General features: G+C 46.1%; 1 protein-coding gene across 1 annotated transcript; it reads right to left on the bottom strand.

Moving 5' to 3' along the window:
* Window positions 1–10981: 10981 nt before the first annotated feature.
* On the bottom strand, window positions 10982–24759 carry LOC119275122 (homeobox-DDT domain protein RLT3-like). The gene is made up of 18 exons (XM_037555919.1): window positions 24515–24759; window positions 23917–24007; window positions 23600–23818; window positions 20289–20341; window positions 18435–18644; window positions 18260–18322; window positions 17828–18044; window positions 17643–17743; window positions 17082–17168; window positions 16872–17003; window positions 15516–15656; window positions 15225–15347; window positions 14671–15123; window positions 13459–13836; window positions 12698–13348; window positions 12390–12494; window positions 12056–12281; window positions 10982–11374 (listed from the first exon to the last, which is right to left on the bottom strand). The coding sequence occupies exons 2-18, from the start codon at window positions 24005–24007 to the stop codon at window positions 11367–11369; spliced, it is 3258 nt and encodes a 1085-aa protein (XP_037411816.1). The 5' UTR covers window positions 24515–24759; the 3' UTR covers window positions 10982–11366.
* Between the last annotated feature and the right edge of the window lie 97 nt (window positions 24760–24856).

The following is a 24856-nucleotide window of genomic DNA, read 5'->3' on the forward strand; positions in this document are numbered from 1 at the left end:
CTGGACCATCCTTGAGCGCACCTTTGCAGCGCAGTCCCAGGCTCGTGTCTCTGCACTCCGTCGTCAGCTTGGAGAGTGTCAGAAGCTTGACTCCACTGCCACTGAGTTCTACAACAAGGTCAAGGGCCTCGCCGACACATTGGCCTCCATTGGACAGCCCCTCACCGACTCCGAGTTCAACTCGTTTATTGTCAATGGTCTTGATGAGGAGTATGATGCCTTAGTCGAGATCATCAACGAGCGGGGCAACTCGACACCCATGCTGGCACACGAGGTTTTCTCTCGGCTCCTTCTCACTGAGCAACGGGTCGAGACTCGCCGCACCAGGGGCACTGGCTCCCTCTCGGCCAACGCCGCCACCAAGGGTGGCCGCTCTTCTTCATCACCCCGGTCTCCCTTGGGGCTGCCACCGTCGCCCGCCTCGGCCCCCCCACCTACTGCGACCTTACCGAGGGCTGGCGGTCCACGTGTGTGTCAGCTTTGTGGCCGCGATGGGCACTGGGCCTCCAAGTGTCATAAGCGCTTCCAGCGAAGCTTCCTTGGTCTTGGCAATGACGGCAAAGATACACGCAACAATGCCCGTCAGGTCGCCATGGCTGATCGTCCTGCGCCGCAGAAGCAACAGGGACACACTCAGTCCTACTCCATCGATCCACACTGGTACATGGACTCTGGGGCGACAGAGCATCTAACCAGCGAGATGGGGAAGCTTCACACTCGTGAACCCTATCATGGCTCCGACAAGATCCACACCGCCAATGGAGCAGGTATGCACATCTCCCATATTGGTCAAGCATCTCTTCTCACTAGACATGCCAATAGGAGTCTTCAGCTTCGCAATGTTCTTCGAGTTCCATCTGTGACCCGTAATCTTCTTTAAGTTCCTAAACTCACACGTGATAATAATGTGCTTTGTGAATTTCACCCTTTTGATCTTTTTATTAAGGATCGGGGCACGAGGGACATTCTTCTTAGTGGACGGTTGTGCCAGGGCCTCTACCGTCTGGAGCATCCTGGTGTCGCTCGTGTTTTCAGTGGAGTTCGGGTCTCTCCGTCACAGTGGCATGCTCGTCTTGGTCACCCGGCCACACCTATTGTCCGTCATATTTTGCGTCATCATGAGCTTCCTAGTTTGTCTAGTAATAAAGATGTAGCAGCATGTGATGCTTGTCAGCAGGGGAAGAGTCATCAACTTCCTTTTTCGGAGTCCAGTCGTGAGGTGAAACATCCTTTAGAACTTGTGTTTTCAGATGTATGGGGTCCTGCTCAGACATCTGTCAGTGGTCATAATTACTATATCAGTTTCGTTGATGCTTATAGTCGCTTTACCTGGCTTTACCTTATTAAACGCAAATCTGATGTGTTTGATATTTTTGTTCAGTTTCAAAAACATGTTGAACGTCTTCTCAAGCACAAAATTGTTCATGTCCAGTCAGACTGGGGGGGCGAGTATCGCAACCTCAACTCTTTCTTTCAGTCGCTTGGGATAGCTCATCGTTTAGCATGTCCACATACTCATCAGCAGAATGGTTCAGTCGAGCGTAAGCATCGTCATATTGTTGAAGCTGGTCTTACTCTTTTGGCCCATGCATCTGTTCCGTTTCGGTTTTGGAGTGATGCTTTCACCACTGCATGCTTTCTCATCAACCGTACTCCTACTCGTGTTTTAAACATGAAGACTCCCATTGAGGTTCTCCTTAATGAACAACCTGATTATACCTTTCTCAAAGTATTTGGGTGTGCTTGCTAGCCGCATCTTCGTCCATATAACAAGCGCAAGCTTGAGTTTCGTTCTAAGAAGTGTGTTTTTCTTGGCTATAGCTCTCTTCATAAAGGTTACAAATGTCTTCATGTTCCCACTAATCGTGTCTATATATCTCGGGACGTCGTGTTTCATGAGCATGTTTTTCCCTTTGCCAACCTTCCTGTGTCCATTGTCGAACCACCATCCCTGCATTCATCCTCTGTTGCTTCTGACCAATTTGATGATGTTGCATACTCTCCTTTGCTGTTACCTAACCATGGTGCAGGAACCGGACGTGGAGCTCGTTTGGAGCTGTTGGAGGATTCACCATCATCATTGTCGTCTTCTAGTGGGCACGTCGATCGCCCTATGTTGCATGGCATCGATTCGCGTGCCCATGCATGGTCACCCGACGAGCCCGTCGCGCCGAGCATCTCCACTGCTCGGTCCGTTTCGCCAGCGGCCGCCGAGTCGCCCGCGGCTCGGCCCGTCACGCCGTCTTCGCCTGCGGCTCGGCCCGTCACGCCGTCTTCGCCCGCGGCTCGGGTCCTCACGTCGCCTTCATCAGCGGATTGGCCCGCGACACCGGCCGCGCCACGGCCCACTATGCCGAGCTCGCCATCGGCCCGGTCTGTGATGCCGGAGTCGCCAGCTGCTTCGTCTGCTGTGTCGGTTTCGTCGGTGGGTCGGCCTTCTTCGCCAACTGAGTCTGAGGCTACCGTGACTGGCTCCTCGTCACCGGCTGACTCGTCAACGTCGCCGTCCTCCAGCCCGTTGCAGGCTGCTCCGTCGACCTCGGTGGTTCCTGTGTCCCGACCACATACACGCAGTCGCAGTGGCATTTTCAAACCTAAGGAACGTAAGGATGGTACGGTTGCTTGGTTGGCTGCTTGTTTGGCTGCTGCTGTTGCGGATCCATCTTCTGAGCCTCGCTCATATCAGGCTGCCCTGCGCATTCCACATTGGCGAGAGGCTATGGAGCAGGAGTTTCATGCTCTTCTTCGTAACAAGACATGGACTCTCGTTCCTCCACCACCACGGGTAAATGTTATTGACTCAAAATGGGTATTCAAAGTGAAGAAGCATTCGGATGGATCTATTGAGCGTTACAAAGCGCGACTTGTTGCTCGCGGTTTTCGGCAGCGTCATGGTCTTGACTATGAGGACACCTTCAGTCCTGTCATCAAGCCTACCACTATTCGGCTTCTTCTCTCCATTGCTGTTTCTCGTGGTTGGTCACTTCGTCAACTTGATGTGCAGAATGCTTTTCTACATGGATTTTTGGAGGAAGAGGTTTATATGAAACAGCCGCCTGGTTTCTCTGATCCTGATCGTCCTGACTATATCTGTCGTCTTTCCAAAGCACTATATGGTTTGAAGCAAGCTCCTCGTGCCTGGCATGCCCGCCTTGCCTCTGCCCTTCGTGCTCATGGGTTTGTGCCGTCTACTGCTGACACTTCATTATTTCTTCTACAGAAGCCAGAAGTCACTATGTATCTTTTGGTATATGTCGATGATATTATCCTTGTCAGCTCTTCTCAGTATGCTGCTGATGCTCTTGTCTTCTCTCTTGGTGCTGATTTTGCGGTCAAAGATCTTGGGAAGCTTCACTACTTTCTTGGAGTTGAGGTCACTTCTCGTGCTACTGGTCTTGTCCTTACGCAGAAGAAGTACTCCTTGGAGTTGTTACAAAGAGCTGGCATGCTGAAGTGCAAACCGACCACCACACCCATGTCGTCTACCGACAAGATAACAGCTGTTGATGGTGAGCTTTTGTCTCCTGCGGATGCCACAGAGTACAGGAGCATTGTTGGTGGACTTCAATACTTGACGATCACGAGACCAGATATCTCTTATGCTGTTAACAGGGTTTGTCAGTATCTTCAGGCTCCCAGAGATACTCATTGGGCTGCTGTTAAACGCATTCTTCGTTATGTTCAGTTCACCCTGACATTTGGTATGCATATTCGGCCGACTTCCTCTCGGGTCCTTTCGGCCTTCTCTGATGCAGATTGGGCTGGTAGCCCAGATGACAGGCGATCCACAGGGGGTTATGCAGTATTCTTTGGCTCTAATTTGATCGCCTGGAGTGCTCGGAAACAGGCTACTGTGTCACGTAGCAGTACTGAAGCTGAGTACAAGGCTGTGGCTAATGCTACTGCAGAGATTATTTGGGTGCAGTCTTTGCTTCAGGAGTTGGGTTTGTCTCAACCACAGCCTCCTATTCTTTGGTGTGATAACATCGGTGCTACATACCTTTCTGCAAATCCAGTATTTCATGCCCGAATGAAACACATTGAAGTTGACTATCACTTTGTACGGGAACGTGTATCACAGAAGCAACTCCAGATCAAGTTTATCTCATCTAAGGATCAACTTGCAGACATCTTCACTAAGCCTTTACCGCTGCCACAGTTTGAGGCTTGTAGGCGCAATCTTACCCTTCTCAGTTCTTTAGAAAGTGGCTAAGATTGAGGGAGGGTGTTAGACTATGTATAGCTTCTGTACCTATGTACGTATATTGTACATATTGTAACACAACCATTATATATAATGAGATAAGCCACCCCTAGAGGGTTGTGCTGGTTCCCCAAAACTTATTGTCTTACAGACGGCAGCAGAATTGCTCGGCAGCTCCTGCCTGATCGACGCTGGCGCCGAAGACGGAGAACCGCGAGGATCTTTCCCTCTTCAAGCTGAGGGCGTGGTGCGTGGACCCTGATGAGGTTCCGATCAGCCGTCGGCTTTGGGTGCCGGAGCCGGTAAATGGGGATCCTGCGTGGCGGCGGCCCTCCTTCCGGCAGCTGTTGGAGTACCCCACGCTGATTCACATTGGGAGACTGAGGGACTTCTTGCCGCCGGATATGTGAAGACGGAGCTCGAACGCGGACAGTGACAGTGGGCAGAGCGGCTTACCAGATAGCTCACATGGATCGTTCGCACGAGGGGATTGGACAGTGCAAGCTTGGACGAGAGGTGTTCGGGACCGCCGTGGATTCGATCGGTCCGGCGCCGCGCCAGCGACGGGCGGAGATGGCCGTTCGTATAGGCAGGCTCTCGAGGGGCGCGTGGGACCATCTGATTGGAGGCTACCCCCCATGACGTCGCCTGGCCTGATGGGGCCGCGTCTACAGGCGCCCAATCGAGTGGGGGTGCGGGACCTAGGCCGGACCCCCATTGGTCCGCCGCGCAGGGTGGTGGTGCCAGCTGTTTTGGTGGAGTAGGCTGCTGAGAAGACGACAGCTGGACAATTCAAATTGGTCAAAGTGGCGACCTGGGCGCCTCAGAGGACAGCGACAAGGCGACGGAGGATGGAAATGGACAAGATCAGGTCGGGCATGTGGATAGGACGGTTGCCTCGGATCCTGCGGTTTGCCAGGTTGCAGGCTCTGTCCCCCCTACATTGGCTGATGGCGGTCTGTCGCATGTGGACCTGGAGAGGCAAATTTTGACAGCTGGAACCCCACAGGAGCTTGTAGCCTCGGATGTCGCTGGCCAATCGGTGGAAAGTGCGGGGGATCTGATGGATGGGGTGCAGGATCTTATATGCCCTGTTTCAGCCCTGCCGCTGTTGGAGGAGGGGGTTGGGAAGGGTAGGACCGCTCTGGAGACGCGCAACTGATCCTGTCATCCCGGGACCCAGAGGTGGACACACATGCAGTTGGATGGGCTCCGATCACCGAGCTGAGTGGGTCCATTATGACTGGCCTGGTCTCATTGGGCACGACCCCCCAGATTGATCCGGTGAATCCATGCACGGACGTGACTACGTACGTGGGAGACCCATGCACTGATGCGCCTGTGGTGGTGGCACAACCTGCGTAGTTGGATGAAACGCATGCGAATGTTTCGGCTAAGGAACTAGTAGCTCTGGGTAACATCAAGTCCTTCTGCGCTGGTCTGCTCAAGAAGCTGGCTCTGCCTTTGCTCAAGGAGATTGAGGGTGCCCATGGCGTTCGACCGGGCCAGGGCCCATTCATGCCTAGGCGTACTACCAGGTCAGTTGTGAGCTCGATTGGGGGAGGCAGGAAGACAAAAGCGACGGTGGAGGAGATGGTGCTCTTGAAGGCATTGGGGGTGGATTGTGATGAGTTGACAGTTTCGGATCACACGCTAGGGCTGCTCCGTTCTGTGTTCGACTCGCCACTGCAAGAGCAACAGCTGAAGGCGATCGCGGCAATCTTTGGGAAGGCAGTGCCCACCAACCTATCGTACCAGTTTGAGACCGCGGCCATGGTGAACGCGTAGGTAGGAGTTAGACGCGGTACTGACATGGAGGATCTCTTTTCCTATGTCGTACAACCCTATGGACGTGGTGTGCTGGAACGTGAGGGGTTTAAACAGCCCAGTCAAGAAGAAGGCTCTGAGGGAGTTTGTCGACTCATTGCGTGTGGCAATCATTTGTATCGTGGAGACTAAACTGGATCATGTTGAGCAGTACATTATATTGCAATGTTTAGGACCATCTTACGATGGTTTTGCGTACCTACCAGCTTCTAAGACTAGAGGAGGGATCTTGGTTGGTTGGGACTCCTCATGTGTCCAGCTATCTAACTTTGCCCTTGACTCCTTCTCTCTGACTGGTTATGTTGCGCCGAGGGAGGGGTGCCCGTGGTGGCTGTCTGTGGTATATGGGCCACAAGAGGATCATCAGAAAATCCAATTTCTCCAGGAGTTATCTGAAAGGAGGACGCTTTGCCCGGGCCCGTGGCTGGTGATTGGACACTTTAACATGATCTTACATGCGATGGACAAAAACAACACGCTGCTGGATCGCAGGATGATAGGGAGATTCAAGAGATTTGTTGACGATAACGCGCTTAAAGAGTTGTTCTTGCATGGTATGATTTTCATGTGGAGCAACGAGAGGGAGGTGCCTACCCTCACTAAGATCGATAGGGCTTTTGTGTCAGTTGATTGGGAGGTTGATCACCCAGACAGCTTGCTGCAAGCGCTCTCGACTGACTCTTCTGACCACTGCCCGCTGTATCTATCGTTGGAAGAGCACATTGGCACGAAGAAAAGATCCCGCTTTGAGCTGTTTTGGACAAATCTTGAGGGGTTTTTGGAGGTGGTCCATGAGGCCTAGATCTGCGATCCTTTGATAGTGGAGCCATTTCACCGTCTGGATGTTCTCCTGAGAAACACAGCTAGAGCTCTCACAGCTTGGGGCCAAAGGAAAGTAGGGAATATCAAGCTCCAAATTGGGGTTGCGAGGTTGGTCATTCTCAGACTTGATTGTGCTCAGGACTCGCGTCTCCTTACCCCAGAGGAGAGATGGTTGCGTAGTATGCTCAAGCAATTGGTGCTGGGTCTGGCCTCACTTGAAAGGACGATCGCCAGACAGAGGTCCCAGATACGATGGCTCGCAGAGGGGGATGCTAACACTAAATTGTTCCACCTGGTGGCCAATGGTAGGAAGACCAAAAATTTCATTCCGGCCATTGTTGTAGACGGCCAGGTCATCACAAATCAAAGATGAAAGGAGGAGGCTTTTCTCCAAGCATATAGAGAGTTGTTGTGAGTGAGTTCTGCTAGAGACCACACTCTGGACATGGAGGCTCTCAACATACAGCGAGTGGATCTCGCGGAATTAGACCTTCCCTTCACGGAGGAGGAAGTTTGGGTTGTTACCAAGGACATGCCGTCGGACCGTGCCCCAGGGCCTGATGGATACATAGGAGTGTTTTTCCAAAAAGCATGGAACATCATCAAGGGAGATGTGATGGCAGCGCTACACAAATTAGTCCTAAACAATGGTCAGGGCTTCGGAAGACTTAATCAGGCCTTAATCACTCTCATTCCCAAGAGCCCAAAAGTGTGCTGAGTCAATGACTACAGACCTATCAGCTTAGTGCATAGCTTCCCAAAATTGGCCTTTAAGTTGATGGCGCACCGTATCCCCGTGGATGGGAGAGCTGGTTAATCTCAACCAATCGGCTTTCATTCACGGTAGGAATCTTCATGATAACTTCCTGCTTGTGAGGCAAATGGCCAGAAGGTTGCACCAAAGGAAAGCCAAGGGAGTTCTCCTCAAATTGGATATTGCTCGAGCCTTTGACTCTTTGTCATGGCCTTTCCTTTTCAAGGTGCTTCGTGCTAAGGGCTTTTCGGAGAGGTGGCTAGCTTGGCTGGCGACGATGCTCGCTACGGCCAGCTCGAGGATTGTGGTGAATGGGTATATGAAAGATAAATCCATGCATGCTTGCGGCTTATGACAAGGGGATTCTATCTCACTGATGCTATTTGTCATAGCAATGGAGACCCTCACCGCTATCATTACCAAGGCACATGATCTCAAGATCCTGGAGAAGTTGAATGGTTGCAAGCCTCTGCAACGGCTCTCGCTCTACGCGGATGATGTGGTTCTATTCATTAGACCATCTAGGGCTGACATCACTTTTGTCAAGGAGGCTCTTGTGATCTTTGGAGAGGCCTCGGGTTTGAATGTCAATTTCGCCAAATCCTCGGCGATATTGATCCGTGGAGAGGAGCAGGATGAAGTGTTGGTCAGGAACGCTCTGCCATGGAAGATTGAGCACTTCCCCTGGAAATATCTTGGTCTCCAACTGAGTATCAAACAGCTTACACGATCGGAGTGGCAATTCATGGTGGATAGAGCGCTTAAAATCCTCTCAGGTTGGCAAAGAGGACTAGTTACTCGGCCGGGGAGATTAATTCTGGTAAATCAAGTGATGAGGGCTCGGCCTACACACCACCTAATCGTGGCTGAAGCGCCAAAGTGGGCAATAGAGAAAGTGGATCAGGGATGTAGGACCTTCTTTTGGGCTGGTACGGACGCGGTCAGCGGTGGGAAGTGTGTGGTTTCCTGGCAGAGAGTGTGTCGCCCAAAACAGCTAGGTGGCCTCGGCATTATGGATCTTAGTAAGCATGGACTTGCCCTCCGGATGAGATGGGAATGGCTACATAGATTGGACGACGGCCGACCTTGGCAAGGTCTGAATTTGGTGCCGGATAAGCAAGTCCAGTGCGCGTTCAATAGCTTGGTGACATGGGAAATCGGTGATGGCAATCGGATCCTCTTTTGGAAGGACAGATGGGTGAATGGCTACACGATTGCTGAGATTGCTCCCATGCTAGTATCCAAGGTGAAAACGACGACGATCAACACTAGGTTGGCTAGTGAGGGCTTAAACCAGCATGATTGGACCAAGGAGATACCGGAGACGCTATCCACGGAGGAGCTTGCGCAATTTATCCACCTCTAGGAGATTCTTTTGCAGTTTGACATCAATCTAGCATGTGGGGACAAGGCCGTGTGGGCTTGGCATGACTCGGGTGTCTATTCTGTTGCTTTTGCTTATCGGATGTTCTGTGCGGGTGGAATCAGATTTGCGTCGGCGGCTGCTATCTGGAAGAACGGAGCACCTCTTGCCTGCAAGATATTCATGTGGCTAGCGATTCAACACTGTCTCTGGACTTCGGATAGGAGACTTAGGCATGGGTTACAGGAGACGGTCACCCCTTGTTATTTCTGTGACCAGGAGGAGGACACGGTGGACCACCTCATGATTCAGTGTGTATTCGCGCGATAGGTCTGGTTCAATTGCCTCACCAAAGTGGGCATCAAATCCAACCTCATCCCCATGCAACATGATAGGCCACACCCGTGGTGGATGAGTGTGCGCAAGCAGATCAGCAGGGTGGATAGGAAGGGTTTTGATGCTTTCGTTATGTCGATCTGCTGGACGTTGTGGAAGCAAAGGAACGCTAGGGTTTTTCAGTCTGGTGTTATTTGCGATGAGAGTGCTACAGCCAATATTATCTTTCAGGAGCTGCATCTATGGCGGCTAGCGGGAGTGGTAGGAGTTCAAAGGTTTTGTGAGTAGTCCACTTAATGTAATGGAGTGGTTGGGTGGGATCGTCGGCTTGTGACGATCTACCATCAAATCTTATACATATATTTCTCTCTTCTATAAAGCTAAGGTACGCCTTTGGCGTACTCTCGGAAAAAAAAACGTTAGTCACTCCCTCCACAAACTTCCAAGATAGAGACCTACAACGTCCCTACACACTGCACCCGCCGAGCCTATTTTTGCAACACTCTGCAGTGGTGCCTTGTCTCGTACATGTGATCATAGGCCTGGTCTGAGTCGTTGTACGTTTTTGTGGTACCATCTCAAGTTGAGCAATGAACCTGTTCATAAAATAATGTGTAGCCGAAGGTGGATTGATACCGTGTATCACCTGTCTTCTTGCCCACCATATCGCCCACAGGACACCGATAGGTTGACAAAAGCCTCATGTGAAAGAGTGTCGATCATCGAAAACAGCAATTGCCTTGCACTCGGTTCCGTTGTTTCGCACAGGTGCTCCGCTAGATTATGTGTTCCTAGTTGGAAAGTTGTATGTATGTACGCTTTTCTGTTCGCTCCTGGACCCTGGACGGAGCCATTTAACTTGATTATTTGGAACATAAGGCCCAACGTATGCTCGCTTATAGAGTCAAGCAGGGTTCGGAAAGAAGATTATACATGAACTACTGCATTTTAGTTCTCTTATAATAAGAAACCTAGTGAAAATTCCTTTCAGCTGCATTTTCTGTTCACAAGGTTCGTACACATTTTGAGATACATTTGGACTTTCAATTTTACCAATATATAAGCTGGGCGGCATAGAAGTTTAGTCAAAGTTAACTTTATTTAGTCAAATTGACGGTCAAAGTTGACCAAAAAATGTGTACTCCCTCCTTCCGTCTATATAGGACCTAATGCGTTTTTCGAGGCTAACTTTGACCCAATGTTAGAGCAATAATATATGACATGCAAGTTACACAAAGCGTACTGTCAAATTCACACGTGAAAGGAGCTTCCAATGATATAATTTTCACATTATACATCTCATGTGTTATTAATCTTATCAATAGTTAAAGGCAGTCTTGAAAAATGCATTAGGCCCAACATAGATGGAAGGAGGGAGTATGGTCCTTGTAGCACTATTTTTGAACTGGCTGCGTTCGGCAAAATCGATGCTCATTTCAGGCTTCATCCTGTCTCTAACTAATTTTCTCCGAGTCCTTTAGTGATTAGGAATAAAAACATGAAGTGCCCTGGCGGCAAACCCACCGATATAAATATCAAAACTATGCAACGCAAGAAATACCAATAGCAGACAAGCTCTGCAATGTCCTGAAGCACAACGGGAATGCACAAAGTAGCACAGTGGGGCGCCATGTTCCCATGCAACCAGAAGACCTACCTACCCAACCTAGCAAACTGGCAAAAAGATCTATATAGCCCTTCTATTCCATGAAAATAGGTATTGTTTTATCCAGTCAGGTGCCTCGCTGACCACTTCAAGTACAAAAAGGAAATTACAAGGCCGGAGCAATGATTATTAACAAAGAATTTCTTAGTGTTTACATTATTGTACACACACCATCCTACGGAGATGCTGTGGCTTCTGCAGAGTTCAAGACCATAACCTCAAAGCTGAAGGCATCAAGATGAAGGCAAAGAAAAGGGCATCATGCTTGTCTCGCCTTGAGAAAAAGCGTGGGCATCAATCAAAAGATTGAAACTGATGCAAAAAAAGAGTAGTGGCAGCTGGGGCACCACACAAAATAATCCATCTAGTCCCTTCCTAGCTATCTCAAGCATGCCTACGCTCCTGTATCATATAATACACAAAATATTATTGGAGGAATGACCCAACACTGAAAAAAATGTTAGCATCAAAATTCTGAAGGAGTACCTAGAATGAATAATATAGCCACACAGACGACGGCATATAGTCACAAATGGCATATATATCAGATACAGGTTTCCCTAATACTGTTTCCAGTACTGGTACTGTTGAATAATATCTGGGCTCATGTGATCATTTATGTTCCAGGCTGATGTTCTATAATAATTTCAAACGCAAGTGCTTCATAGGAACAAAGGCATTGATTGTACTCCCTCCGTCCCATAATATAAGATCATCTTGCAAGCTTCTCTTGCAAAACGATATTATATTATGGGACGGAGGGAGCAGTAAATTAAGACAAATCACAAATATAATAAGCATATTATACAGTACTCCCTCCATACCTAAAAGTAAAGCGTTTTTTGCTTCACTAAGACATGCATTTGACCAATAATTACTCCATAAATACAAAGTTATATAACATGAAATTTGTATCACTAGATTCGTATTTGGAAGTACTTTGTTAAGATAGTGATTTTGTATCACATAAATCAAATATTAAAAGAGTAATTGTTGGTCAAAGTCTTGTCTTAACGAAACGAATACGCCTTATTCATCGGAACGGAGGGAGTAGATACGATTGAGAATCAGCCAAATACATACTTGTCTGTATGGACCCTTTGCCTAATCCTCTGCCAGAATCAGCTTGTGCCAAATGAGGTGCAATGAGGGCATCCAATTTGACAACCCAGAGTGCAACTGCAGACGTCGTTTGTGGCATCGTTTGGAAGTATACAGTAATGTCATCCAGATATGAACTAAAGCTTACTGCTGATGAGCTTTGGTACAACCAATCCTCATCAAATGCCCCAACAAAATCAACAAGAACCTGCAGGGAAGAAACATGGCAAAACAAAAGACAGTACATACAGTATAAATTACCTGAAACTGAATGAATGTTCTGATATTACGATGTAAACAGGAAAAAGATACTGACCTGCAAAAGCTCGGGTAATGATGATGTTCGTCGCAGCCGCTTAACCCACAGGTTGTGCGAAGACTTCATCCACAAACCAGCGAAAGCTGCCGTAGGCATGCGTGCCTACATCAGCGCACACAAAATGAGGAAAAAGATATGATTAAGAAGCTGCTATGAAATACATATGCTATTTGTGATCAAACAAGCGACTGGCGATCCAATACAGCAACATAACTCAACTTTGAGTCACCATGTATCATAGTTTCTTAACGAAGTAGATCCCAGACACTAAACTCTGCGTAGAACAACCATTTTCTAGTACTCACCTCAATAGCATGAATGGCTGCTTTAAGTGCCTGTAGCTGCGAAGGAAGAACTTTATGATTTGGCACATCGTACAAATCCTCAGGCTCCCTGCATGTTGCCACATGTATAGCATATCTTTCTTCAAGATCAAAACCAACCTCAAAAGTAGAGTGGCATATTCTGCAATGTTTTTCATCTCTCCAATACAGATCATGACAACTTTCACAATGAACGAGTGATTCCTTAAATGATTTCTTGCCACACTTAACAGCAGTAAGGGAAGAATAGAAAGAAGTCCAGATCCATTTATCTAACGCTTGCAACCTTTCCCACTTCAACATCTTCTCATCACTTCTCCTCCCAACTTCAATTCCTATTGCAGATGATGCGTTTTGAAGATTACCAGCTAGATATATTGGAACAGAAGCACTGTCAATGTCTGATAGGGGTGAAGCTCCATCTCCACTACTTGGCTTGGGTGAATATCTGTTTCCACTGCTTGTCTCGGAACGAGAAGAATCAGATGATGCTGTGAGCGCAACTACACACCCATCTTCCAAGTGTTTTTTCATGCCTTCAAAAAGACATGATTGCCTCTTTTTCATTGATGCAAGAAGATGAGCTTCCCTGGTGCCTCTGATGTCTAGGACAGACAACAGTGAGAGTAAATCCTGCAATGCAAACAAAAAAAGAGCCGGTAACTTTATTTGTGGAAGTTTAACCTCAAGTGGTTAAATAAGATGCAAATTTAGATGCTACACAAATTAAGCAGGTGGGCAACCTGTGGTGAATCTATCACTTCCCAGTGACCATCTTCTGAGGACTCAAAGTAAACCCTACGGTGCCCTGGATCATCTGCTCTACAAGGGCCAAGGAAGAGCCAGTAATTGTTATATCTGCGATCTGATCCTAAGAGAACAATTTGTGGCTGATGTGCAAATCCTGTGGGTGATTCGTTAGCTCCAGAGTCGGCAATGTAATCCTGACTCCTCAGGCTTCCTGACTGTCCTTGCATAGAAGAATCAAAACTGTGCGAGCTTCCTGGTCTATTTAAGTACTCATCACTAGATTGATAAATGGTTCTTGTACACTTCTTTATCTTCCCACCTGAGGCATGCGACTGTGCTCTCTGTATGTTAGACAGGACACTTTGTGGTTCCTATGAAAGGTAGAAAACAATAATATAAGATTCTGCAGCTTTCCAACAGGGCATACAAATAGAGAATAGAACATTTGTATGAAGGCTGAGCTTTAACTTGGAACGTGAACACAACAAAGTTATCCAAGATTAAGTTTCCCAACAACTGAGAAATGGCACTGGCTATTGTATGTATTTTCACTTCGAATACTTCAAATGAATTATGGTAACCTAAGGCAGGCACTATCCACTTCAGATGTCCGTATACATATCCTAATGAAAGTAGTATCTACTTAAAATGTCCATTTCTCCTAATTCTGCCTAAGCCGTAAGGAGACACAATCATAGTGTAGTTAGGAACTTAGGATAATCAATTATAAGTGCGATCATTTATGTTAGTTGTGGAGAAGTGAATAAAGCACATCAACAGAAGAAGAAAATTCAGTGGAGGTAAATTTGCATAAATGGTTCATGGGTTTGGATGATTTAAAAGAATAATGCCATAATCTTCTAAAAAATGAGACCTTGCTCTCTTATCTCATCTGATCACTTCTAAGAACATCCAAACTATTTATGTAGTTACATTACCAAGACAGAGCACTATAGTCAGCCAGATTACTTCATACAGGGCAACATTAACAATAATGATCCTTTAAGTCCTAGATGGTCGTTTTGCAAGTTCAGTACTCCCTCCGATCCATAATAAGTGTCGCACTTTTGAACTAAGGTTGAACTAACCTTAGCTCAAAACTGCTACACTTATTTTGGATCGGAGGGAGTAAGGCTTAAGCAATGATGCCTTGAACAAAGATGAGATGTTGCAATTGAAATATACCGGAAGAGAGTGAAGGTTACCTCAAGCCTTGGAACAGAACCAGCACCAGAAACAACATCTATCAAAGCAACCAAGCAATCCAGCTTCTCATCGATGCTTAGGTCTGAGTACTCGCCTTCCATCAACCCCAGAAGCCATCGTTCTCCGGAATAACTTTCATCAATTTCACTGCATTTATTCATATTTTTATGTACGTTTTTCTGTCTCCACCTGACAATTCTACTTTCATGCTCAGGATAACTCTCTTGTGGACCATCAGATTCATCACCACTGCTGCTAGCATCCCCATCATTATCAACAGTTCCAGAATCCTCGGTATCTGATCTAGGATCTTCTTTTCCTTTAATCCGAGGATCAACACGGAGACGATATGCACAAGGCGCAATCTTCTCAAACAATGTGATGTCACTAGAGAGAGTTGAGAAAATAAGCTGCTCTACTTCTGATGCGCCAGAGAGATTAAGACCAATAATCTGAAGAGAACAATCAAGTAAAATGCCACGGAGATACTCAACCAAAAGTATATACAGAAGGCCAGCTATCATCAATATGAACAGTTTATTTCTGATACTACCTGTGGTGATTTGGCAAGTTCAGCAACCTTTAACCCACCGCTTCCTTTCTTAGACAATAGTGTAAACAATTCACCTTTCAGTGTACGAGGACGTAACCCATATTTAACCATTTGATTTTTCTCCTATAATTGAATAAAAGGATATGTGTTACTTTGAAACATAATAGAAGTACTTGTAGGGGGAATCTATTCCTACAGCATATATACAAATATTGGTAGCTGTAACCTGAAAGGCGTGCACACCCACATACAAGTGTTTTAGATATAGAATAATGAGGTCTCATTAAGTACCTTGTTAAAGAAATTCCGATTCAGCATATGATGATCTGAACCAAAACCTGAAGCAACCAGAACCTGGCGTAGTATTTCAACCCAAGTAAGAGAATTCAGGGATTTGATCCAAAAATTCACATCGAATTCTTGTTCTCTAACCTGAAAGAGAAACATAAGAGGCAAACCATTTAGCTATTGCATTTTTCAGATAAGTTCTTCAAACAGGAAGTAGGTATGCAGGATGACAGTTCTCTTATGCATCCATTCAAGACATTCGCCCTAATGAAGCAGCATCAAGTAGTCTGAACTCTATCTAGTTACCTCCAATCGGATCTATAAGAAAAGAAAGCAAGACAATTACTAGCTCAGTGAAACTCGGACTCTGGTCCACATTCTATGGGTAGTACTCCCTCCGTTTTTATTTACTCTGCATATTAGATTTGACTGAAGTCAAACTTCATAAAGGTTGACCAAGTTCATAGAAAACAATATAAACATTTACCATAACAAATCTAGATGATGTGAAAGTACATTCAATAATGAATCTAATGGTTTTGATTTGTCATTGTATATGCTAATACTTTTGTTTATAAACTTTGTCAAAGTTTACAAAGCTTGACTTTGACCAAAGCTAATACGTGGACTAAATAAAAACGGAGTATGACAAGACGAACACCTCAACTGAAACAGAAGTTTGGTGCTGCAATTGAAAAAGTCATGGAACTAAATAAATGTAAATATGAGAAGAATAGCATAGTCAGTTTCTTCACACAATGTAGTATGATTTATCAGACCATATAGAAAGATAAGGATCATGTTGATGTCACACTTATTGGCTATTGTACGATCACTGTTACTCAATGTAATGAATTATGATGAACACAAGTCAGTAGCCTCGTGCTACTAGAAAACAAAGCCGATTCATCCAACGCTGTCATTTATTAGACCCTGTAGGCCCATTTTGTTCTTCAAGGAAATCATTAACTTGATATCCAGAGTAGACTGGAACAGGAGCATAACAAAAAAAACATGGTAATGAAACAGCTCAACAGATTGCTCAACTCCAGCACTAGTCTAAGACCATATACTTTGACTTCCGAATGCAGCATTATATTCGAACTATAAACTTTACACAATATGCAACAAACTCGCCAATATTTCTGCTAACATAAATAAATATACCCAGCAAGGTACAATCAGACTGACAAAAACTAATAAAATGAACCTACTACTAAGTTCTCCACTCACTCAAAATTCATCTGTGAACTGTCCGACAATGCTGAAATGACGCCATGGCATAATAGCTCTAGAATAAGCACAATGTAATTCTATCTTTGAAATGAACTAAAGTGTACAGCACATTTGAAAACTCACAAAGTTCAGAAAGCTTGAGAATCTGCTATCTTTAGACGATCTTGGTACAAACACACTGCCGCTGCCCCTTTCTGTGTTTAACATAAGTAGCTTGAGAAGACTGACATGTACTTTCCCCAACAACGAGGAGTCCTGGAGGTCACATTTGCACAGTAAGAAAATTATACAGAAACTTATACCAATTTCAGGGAGATTTAACAAAATTTTCACCTTGTCATGGAATGCTTGTGCAAACTCATCAAACGTAAAGGGATGAACATCCATACTACCAAAATGTGTGTAGACAAACCGGACAACCTGCCAAGAATATTTTCGAATTAACAGATGCTGGCCACAGTTTCAACAGGAAAACTGGTAGAGGAAAGGTGGGCGCACTAAAATCTACGAGCACGGCAGTAACGCAAACAATAAGTGAAGGAAGAAAGAATTTTTCAGTTAACCAAGTTCATATGGGCTATTGAGATTTTTAACAACATGCTTAGGCCATTAATGTTCCAAACAAAATAACCAAATATATTATAGGAGACATGTCTAATATTCCTGCTGCCCAGATGCAACTAAATCCGGTAAACTACTGGATTCATGAACAAAATTGGTACCGGTATGGAAAGATTATTGAAGCCAGTCTTGTTCCACGACCAGCACTATACAGTAAATTCCATAGAAGTTGGACAGACTGATCATGAGCTTTTTTTCATTTCATGTAAGGTAAATTCCATTGATGATGATAATACTACTCATGTATTCTCAAAGTAATGTGTTGCATTTAACCTGGAAGAGCTTTTTCACCATTTCAGGTGATGACTCCCAAGGTTTTGTGGGAAATGGTTGTTTCATCCTGACACTTGGTGGAGGAAACCTGGCAAGTAAATCTGCAAGTGAAGCACTAATACTTAAGTAAATTGGCTTACATTAGAAAAAATGAGAACAAAGAGGTAGAGGATGATATTGCAAACCTTTACAAAGGGGGCAGCCATGTCTCCCAGTTGAAGAAATATGAGCTGAACATCTTAACGGATTAGGACCTGCTTGTAACTCACTGAGCTCAAGCTCCTCATCATCAACTAAAGTAGCCTGTTCAGTTCGTAGTTCTGAGGATTCTGATTCATCAACTGAAAGATGGCACTCCACTGGAGGATGCTCCTTCAAATCAGTAACTCTGCCACATGGCACCTAAAATAGCGAGAAATCACCATTAGTGTACTACACAAAAGGCAGATTAAGTTCCATTTAACCAGATTAAAAAGGTCAAATTTCAACAGCAAAAAAATGCTTTCCTTCCAAATGACAGCCATTTAATAACTTTACAGGTCTAGATTCGCATTCTAGAGGACTAGAAGTTAGCTCATTATCTCCATATGTGGACTTCTCCAAGTAATAAAGCTTACCTTTCTTTTACTCGGTGAAGATCTACTCTTTTTGTTTACTTTCTTCCGTGGCAAAGTTTGTTTCTGCACATAAGGTTAAAAGGAGGAAATTATCAGTTGCTAATTCAGAGTATACAACTACTAAAGTTTCAAATAACATAGGCTGTATCAGACCAAATTAAATAAGCAACTTTACTTGGGCAAGCTTTCCACCAAAATCTTCGAATGGTCTCAATGACCTCAAGCAACCAGTTTCATCAATGAAACTGGAGCAATCTTGAATTTCTGCAGTTTGGGAATACATTGCATGCCACACTGTCATTAAACCTTTGCCCTTTCCATGCTTCCTCACAGGATCATTGTTCTCAAATGGCAAAGTGAATCTCTGAGCAGTAGGCGACATGATCTGCAGATGAATATTTTTTTAGAAAGGTGGGCACCTGAGGTTAGAGGTCTCAATATAACAAATGGAAACAAATTAACATAGACTACAATTACAAAAAGGGACAATAAACACAAAAGGTCAGTTTAGCTAACAGCATCTTCATCTCAGGCACTAAAATAATTTGTCAATCAGCAACTGACAAAATAACACAAGAATTTTAAGAAACAAGTACGGTGGGTCTCTAATCTTACATCTAACCGAATAAAAATGAATATTAGAGTGCCTTCAGAAAGACTGTTACGGCAAATAGCTGAATAAAAGTGATGCTACTAAGGCAGGGACTGTAAATCTTTTATACCAATTCAAATGTGGGGGGGCATCTCTTGGCCCACAAAATACATGGGATTTAGTGTTGTATATCCTGGCCCAAAAGTTTCTAGAATCCATTGTTCTAATTACAAAAAAGAGGCCTGATAATAAAATAAAGATAATGCTGGATCAGACTGACTACCAGCAGTTCAGCACAGAAAATGACACTAGCTCATGATTGTACACTATAAAGCATGGATACGGCAGAAACTGCCGAAATGCCATCCTAGTACGGGGGGATACGGGGACACGCGCGGATACGCCGGGATACACGTATCCAGCAGTATCCCATCTTTTTCGAACTAAAAAAAGGGAAAGAAATCGGGATACGGCAGATACGGTGTGGACACGGTAGGGACTCGGGAACCAGCCTCGCCGCCGCAGCCTAGGGTCGAGGCTGCTGCTGCCTGGACTCACTTCTCTGGTCACCGGCTCGACACCGCTGTTTCCCCCAATCCCAGCTCTTCCCCAGACGAAGAACATCCATCCAGCAGAGAGGAAGATGGCAAGGCGTTCGACGACAAGGAAGAAGGACCGGGCGGGGAGAAAGATGGGGACTACAACCAGCAGCGAGGGATATAAGCGGTGGCTCAGTCTTTTCTTCTGCTCTCTGACAGCTCTCAGGCGGCTGGAGGAAACGAGAAGAGAACGGCTAGAGGAGCTGACTAGTCTAGGGTTTCAGGAACTGTACCTTATATGGGCTCTGAGTGGAAAGCTACATGGGCCCGAGTGGAGGGTTCATATGGACTATGGGCAGCCCCAAAGTCTTTTATCAATAGAAATGAGGCAACATATATCCAGTAATTCCTTGACAAAAAACATATATCCAGTACAAAATCTCTAATCTAAAAATTATCATTAATTTTGCTTACATGCTATTTTTCTGTATATTTATATACCTTGCCATATCCCCGAATGGTTGTTTTTGAAAAATGCCCTACCCCGTGTCCCCGTATGCGTATCCCCGGCTTTCCGTCCCCGTGTCCGTGCTTTTTAGATTGTACACACATGATGGCACCAAATGGTATGGCAACAACCAGTAAACAATAATTAACACGGGAAAAAAGTATGTGCTAGAAACGACAATGAAAATGTGCACTTAGCCTAAATAGTGAGTTAGTGACTATGCTTTCATAAAAGGCTCTGGTACAGAAAACCAAAAATTATGCTTCACCATACTGACTATCAGCACCAGTCATCATTAGCCACACACAGTGAGATGAAGCACGGCACCAACAGGAAACAAAAGCTGTGCTAGAAATGAAAATGAAAACACTTGAGCAGACTAAGCAATACCTTTCTCTTCTTCAAAACGCTTTGATCCTGGTAGGAATGATGTCCTGTGGTATCTGCGACTACTAAAAACAGCATCAATCAATTCAACACGATATTGTGAGGGTATTAACCGCATCTACAGAATGCAATTCGAACATGAAGTATGCAAAATATGTTAGCAGCATTAGTGTTAGAAAAGATCAAATGGGAATAGAAGGAGATTGCAGATCCTGCTAATTCTACTTTCCTTGTTTACCCACAAGTCTAGTTTAGTGCCATTACAAAGCAACCACAACTTGAAGCACAAATGAATAGGACGAACACAATCAAGCACAAGATGCTCGATACAATCTCCGTATTACAAATGAGTGAAGCCCAACGAAAAGGTTGGGACTTCCATAGCATGCTAATCGTTAACACAATTAGTATTATTTTGAGATGGACACAAGAATGAGGGAATGCATGCCAAAAGAGAAGGATGAAACTTACATGGCATGGTAAATAAACAATTACAGTAAATAGCAGTGTTTTGAGATCGAACATAAGAAGTGCTACACCTACCAAACAAAAAATGAGACAATTACCAGAGACAATTATCAAGAAGGAGAAGATGTCTTAAGCTTTGCTCTAGCCTACAACATGATTGTAGCTAACACCCTCTTTAGAAAGAGAGAATCACATCTGGTGACTTTTAGTAGTGGCCAACACTCTAGCCAGATTGATTTCATCCTCTCGAGAAGAGAAGATAGGCGTGCGTGCCTAGACTGTAAGGTGATACCTGGGGAGAGTGTTGTACCCCAGCATAAGCTGGTGGTTGCTGACTTCCGCTTTCGGATTCGTGTCCAGCGGGATAAGCGTGCCAAGGTCGCTAGAACGAAGTGGTGGAAGCTCAAGGGGGAGGTAGCTCAGGTGTTCAAGGAGAGGGTATTTAAGGAGGGCCCTTGGGAGGAAGGAGGGGATGCGGACAATGTGTGGATGAAGATGGCGACTTGCATTCGTAAGGTGGCCTCGAAGGAGTTTGGAGTGTCCAGGGGAAGGAGAAGCGAAGATAAGGATACCTGGTGGTGGAATGATGATGTCCAGAAGGCGCTTAAAGAGAAGAAAGATTGCTTCAGACGCCTATACCTGGATAGGAGTGCAGACAACATAGAGAAGTACAAGATGGCGAAGAAGGCCGCAAAGCGAGCTGTTGGTGAAGCAAGGGGTCGGGCATATGAGGACCTCTACCAACGGTTAGGCACGAAGGAAGGTGAAAGGGACATCTATAAGATGGCTAAGATCCGGGAGAGGAAGACGAGGGATATTGGCCAAGTCAAATGCATCAAGGACGGAGCAGGCCAACCCTTGGTGAAGGACGAAGAGATTAAGCATAGATGGCGGGAGTACTTCGACAAGCTGTTCAATGGGGAGAATGAGAGTTCTACCATTGAACTGAATGACTCCTTTGATGAGACCAGCATGCGTTTTGTGCGGCGCATCCAGGAGTCTGAGGTGAAGGAGGCTTTAAAAAGGACGAAAGGAGGCAAGGCGATGGGCCCTGATTGTATCCCCATTGAGGTGTGGAAAGGTCTCGGGGACATAGCGATAGTATGGCTAACCAAGCTTTTCAACCTCATTTTTCGGGCAAACAAGATGCCAGAAGAATGGAGACGGAGTATATTAGTACCAATCTTCAAGAACAAGGGAGATGTTCAGAGTTGTACTAATTACCGTGGAATTAAGCTGATGAGCCATACAATGAAGCTATGGGAGAGAGTCATTGAGCACCGCTTAAGAAGAATGACAAGCGTGACCAAAAATCAGTTTGGTTTCATGCCTGGGAGGTCGACCATGGAAGCCATTTTCTTGGTACGACAACTTATGGAGAGATATAGGGAGCATAAGAAGGACTTGCATATGGTGTTCATTGACTTGGAGAAGGCCTATGATAAGATACCGCGGAATGTCATGTGGTGGGCCTTGGAGAAACACAAAGTCCCAGCAAAGTACATTACCCTCATCAAGGACATGTACAATAATGTTGTGACAAGTGTTCGAACAAGTGATGTCGACACCGATGACTTCCCGATTAAGATAGGACTACATCAGGGGTCAGCTTTGAGCCCTTATCTTTTTGCATTGGTGATGGATGAGGTCACAAGGGGTATACAAGGAGATATCCCATGGTGTATGCTCTTTGCGGATGATGTGGTGCTAGTTGACGATAGTCCGACGGGGGTAAATAGGAAGTTAGAGTTATGGAGACAAACCTTGGAATCGAAAGGGTTTAGGCTTAGTAGAACTAAAACCGAGTACATGATGTGCGGTTTCAGTACTACTAGCTGTGAGGAGGAGGAGGTTAGCCTTGATGGCCAGGTGGTACCTCGGAAGGACACCTTTCGGTATTTGGGGTCAATGTTGCAGGAGGATGGGGTATTGATGAAGATGTGAACCATCGAATCAAAGCCGGATGGATGAAGTGGCGCCAAGCTTCTGGCATTCTCTGTGACAAGAGAGTGCCACAAAAGCTAAAAGGCAAGTTCTACAGGACGGCGGTTCGACCCGCAATGTTGTATGGCGCGGAGTGTTGGCCGACTAAAAGGCGACATGTTCAACAGTTAGGTGTGGCGGAGATGCGTATGTTGAGATGGATGTGTGGCCACACGAGGAAGGATCGAGTCCGGAATGATGATATACGAGATAGAGTTGGGGTAGCACCAATTGAGGAGAAGCTTGTCCAACATCGTTTGAGATGGTTTGGCATATTCAGCGCAGGCCTCCAGAAGCTCCAGTGCATAGCGGACGGCTAAAGCGTGCGGAGAATGTCAAGAGAGGGCGGGGTCGACCGATTTTGACATGGGAGGAGTCCGTTAAGAGAGACCTGAAGGATTGGAGTATCGACAAAGAGCTAGCTATGAACAGGGGTGCGTGGAAGCTTGCTATCCATGTGCCAGAGCCATGAGTTGGTTGCGAGATCTTATGGGTTTCACCTCTAGCCTACCCCAACTTGCTTGGGACTAAAGGCTTTGTTGTTGTTGTTGTTGTTAATAGAACTGTGTGGTTGATTAAGCTTAATTAGGTCTTACACATAGATAGAAAGATATGTCTATGATGATAAATGACTTTCTCATAAACCTTTAGTGCTACTAGAGACAGACCCCTGACATGGACATGTGCCCTTTCAGGAAGGGGATGGAAATCACCCCCAAGAGATGGACCATCCTCGCGGAAGACTTTCCTCAGAATATAATCCTTCGGAAATAGGACTTGTGAGCGAAGTGTGTGTTTCTCTCCTACAAGGCTCATACTCCTAACAAGAGTAATGTCATCCTCGGGCTGCAAACCCGCAATACCTTGCATTGGAGATTGGCTTGAATTGGAAGACCTGCTGCTGCTACATCTAGGCCAATTTGATCTTGCAGTAGCTTGTGTTTCCATGTAAACCTCTGCAGCTTCGATGTGTCTCCTCTCTTTCCGCCTCCGCTCTTTGAACCATATTCTGACCTGGTTGTAAGTCAAACCAACAGATGCCGCATACTCTGTCAGATCCTCCGGCTTCGGATATTGTACCTCTGGATCGAGAAATTTTTAGCCACAGCACAAAAAGTTGAACAACAAAAAATAAGACATGACAGCAGGAAAGGAGCTTGAAACACTAGCACATGCCTACCAGAATAAAAACTCTCCAGCATCTGGATTTGCAGGGGAGATTTCTTTGTCCCTGCATTATCGCTCTTGGCTAGAAATCCTTTGGCCATCATCTGGAGAAAACCATAATCAGGTCTCAGCGCACAAAGCAGGCGAGTGACAGTAATAACCGTGTTACAAAACACTAAAAGGCCTGGGAAATGGTAGCTTCACGAATCTCAATTTGTGTTCAAGAGCTTAAATGCTGAGAACAGTGACAACACGACTGGGGAGCAAGTATGCACAGAATTACATACTGAACCTGGTGCTGATAGAGCAGACGCTTGCTACAAAATTAGGATTCAAGCGGCAAATTTCTACCAGCAACGACTGAATCGGCCAGTAGCGCAGGCCTGTTCAGGAGGCCCTCCTAGCTTAATTATCCATCTAGTTAATGCCCGCCTACTCCTGACGAGAGAAATTCGAGTCCATCTTCCAGTTGCTAGGGGGATTTCCTTGCTAGGGGCGGGGGGTACTCCAATTTCTCTCGCTGGCTGAACCATGGGCGGATTTAGAGCCAGAAATTGCGGAGGCCAGTGAGTGGGATTTAACTCAATCAGTGGATGAAAACGAGCTCATACCTCAAAGCCCAATTGCCAGAGCCCGCGGACGGGGCGAGGCAGCGAAGTCCCGACGAGGAGGCACGGGGACGGCGATGGAGGCGACGCGCATGAGAGGCGGGGGGCGGGCGACGGCACGGCGGCGGGTGTGCGCCACGGGCAGCGATGGGGAGGCGGTGTCCCGCTTGGTGGCCGGCGGGCGTGGGGTTCTAGGCGGCGGGCATGGATGGGGAGGCGGCGAGGTGTGCTGCTGGGGGGGTCGGGAGGTGGCTGCGCGGGTGGGGCTCAGCGGCGGTGATCCGTCTCCGGGGGCGGGGGCGGGGGCGCGGGGAATGGAGGCGGCGGGAGGGAGAGGGGAGGGGC

This window comes from Triticum dicoccoides, chromosome 3B (genome assembly GCF_002162155.2).
Source record: "Triticum dicoccoides isolate Atlit2015 ecotype Zavitan chromosome 3B, WEW_v2.0, whole genome shotgun sequence".
Taxonomy (NCBI): Eukaryota; Viridiplantae; Streptophyta; class Magnoliopsida; order Poales; family Poaceae; genus Triticum; species Triticum dicoccoides.

Coding starts and splice junctions, on each gene's coding strand:
- LOC119275122 (XM_037555919.1), bottom strand. CDS start 24,007: ATGATGGCCAAAGGATTTCTAGCCAAGAGCGATAATGCAGGGACAAAG. Junction 20,342..23,599: donor AAGCCAATCTCCAATGCAAG/GTATTGCGGGTT, acceptor TAGTAGTCGCAG/ATACCACAGGACATCATTCC. Junction 17,744..17,827: donor TGGCTGCCCCCTTTGTAAAG/GTTTGCAATATC, acceptor CTTCACTTGCAG/ATTTACTTGCCAGGTTTCCT.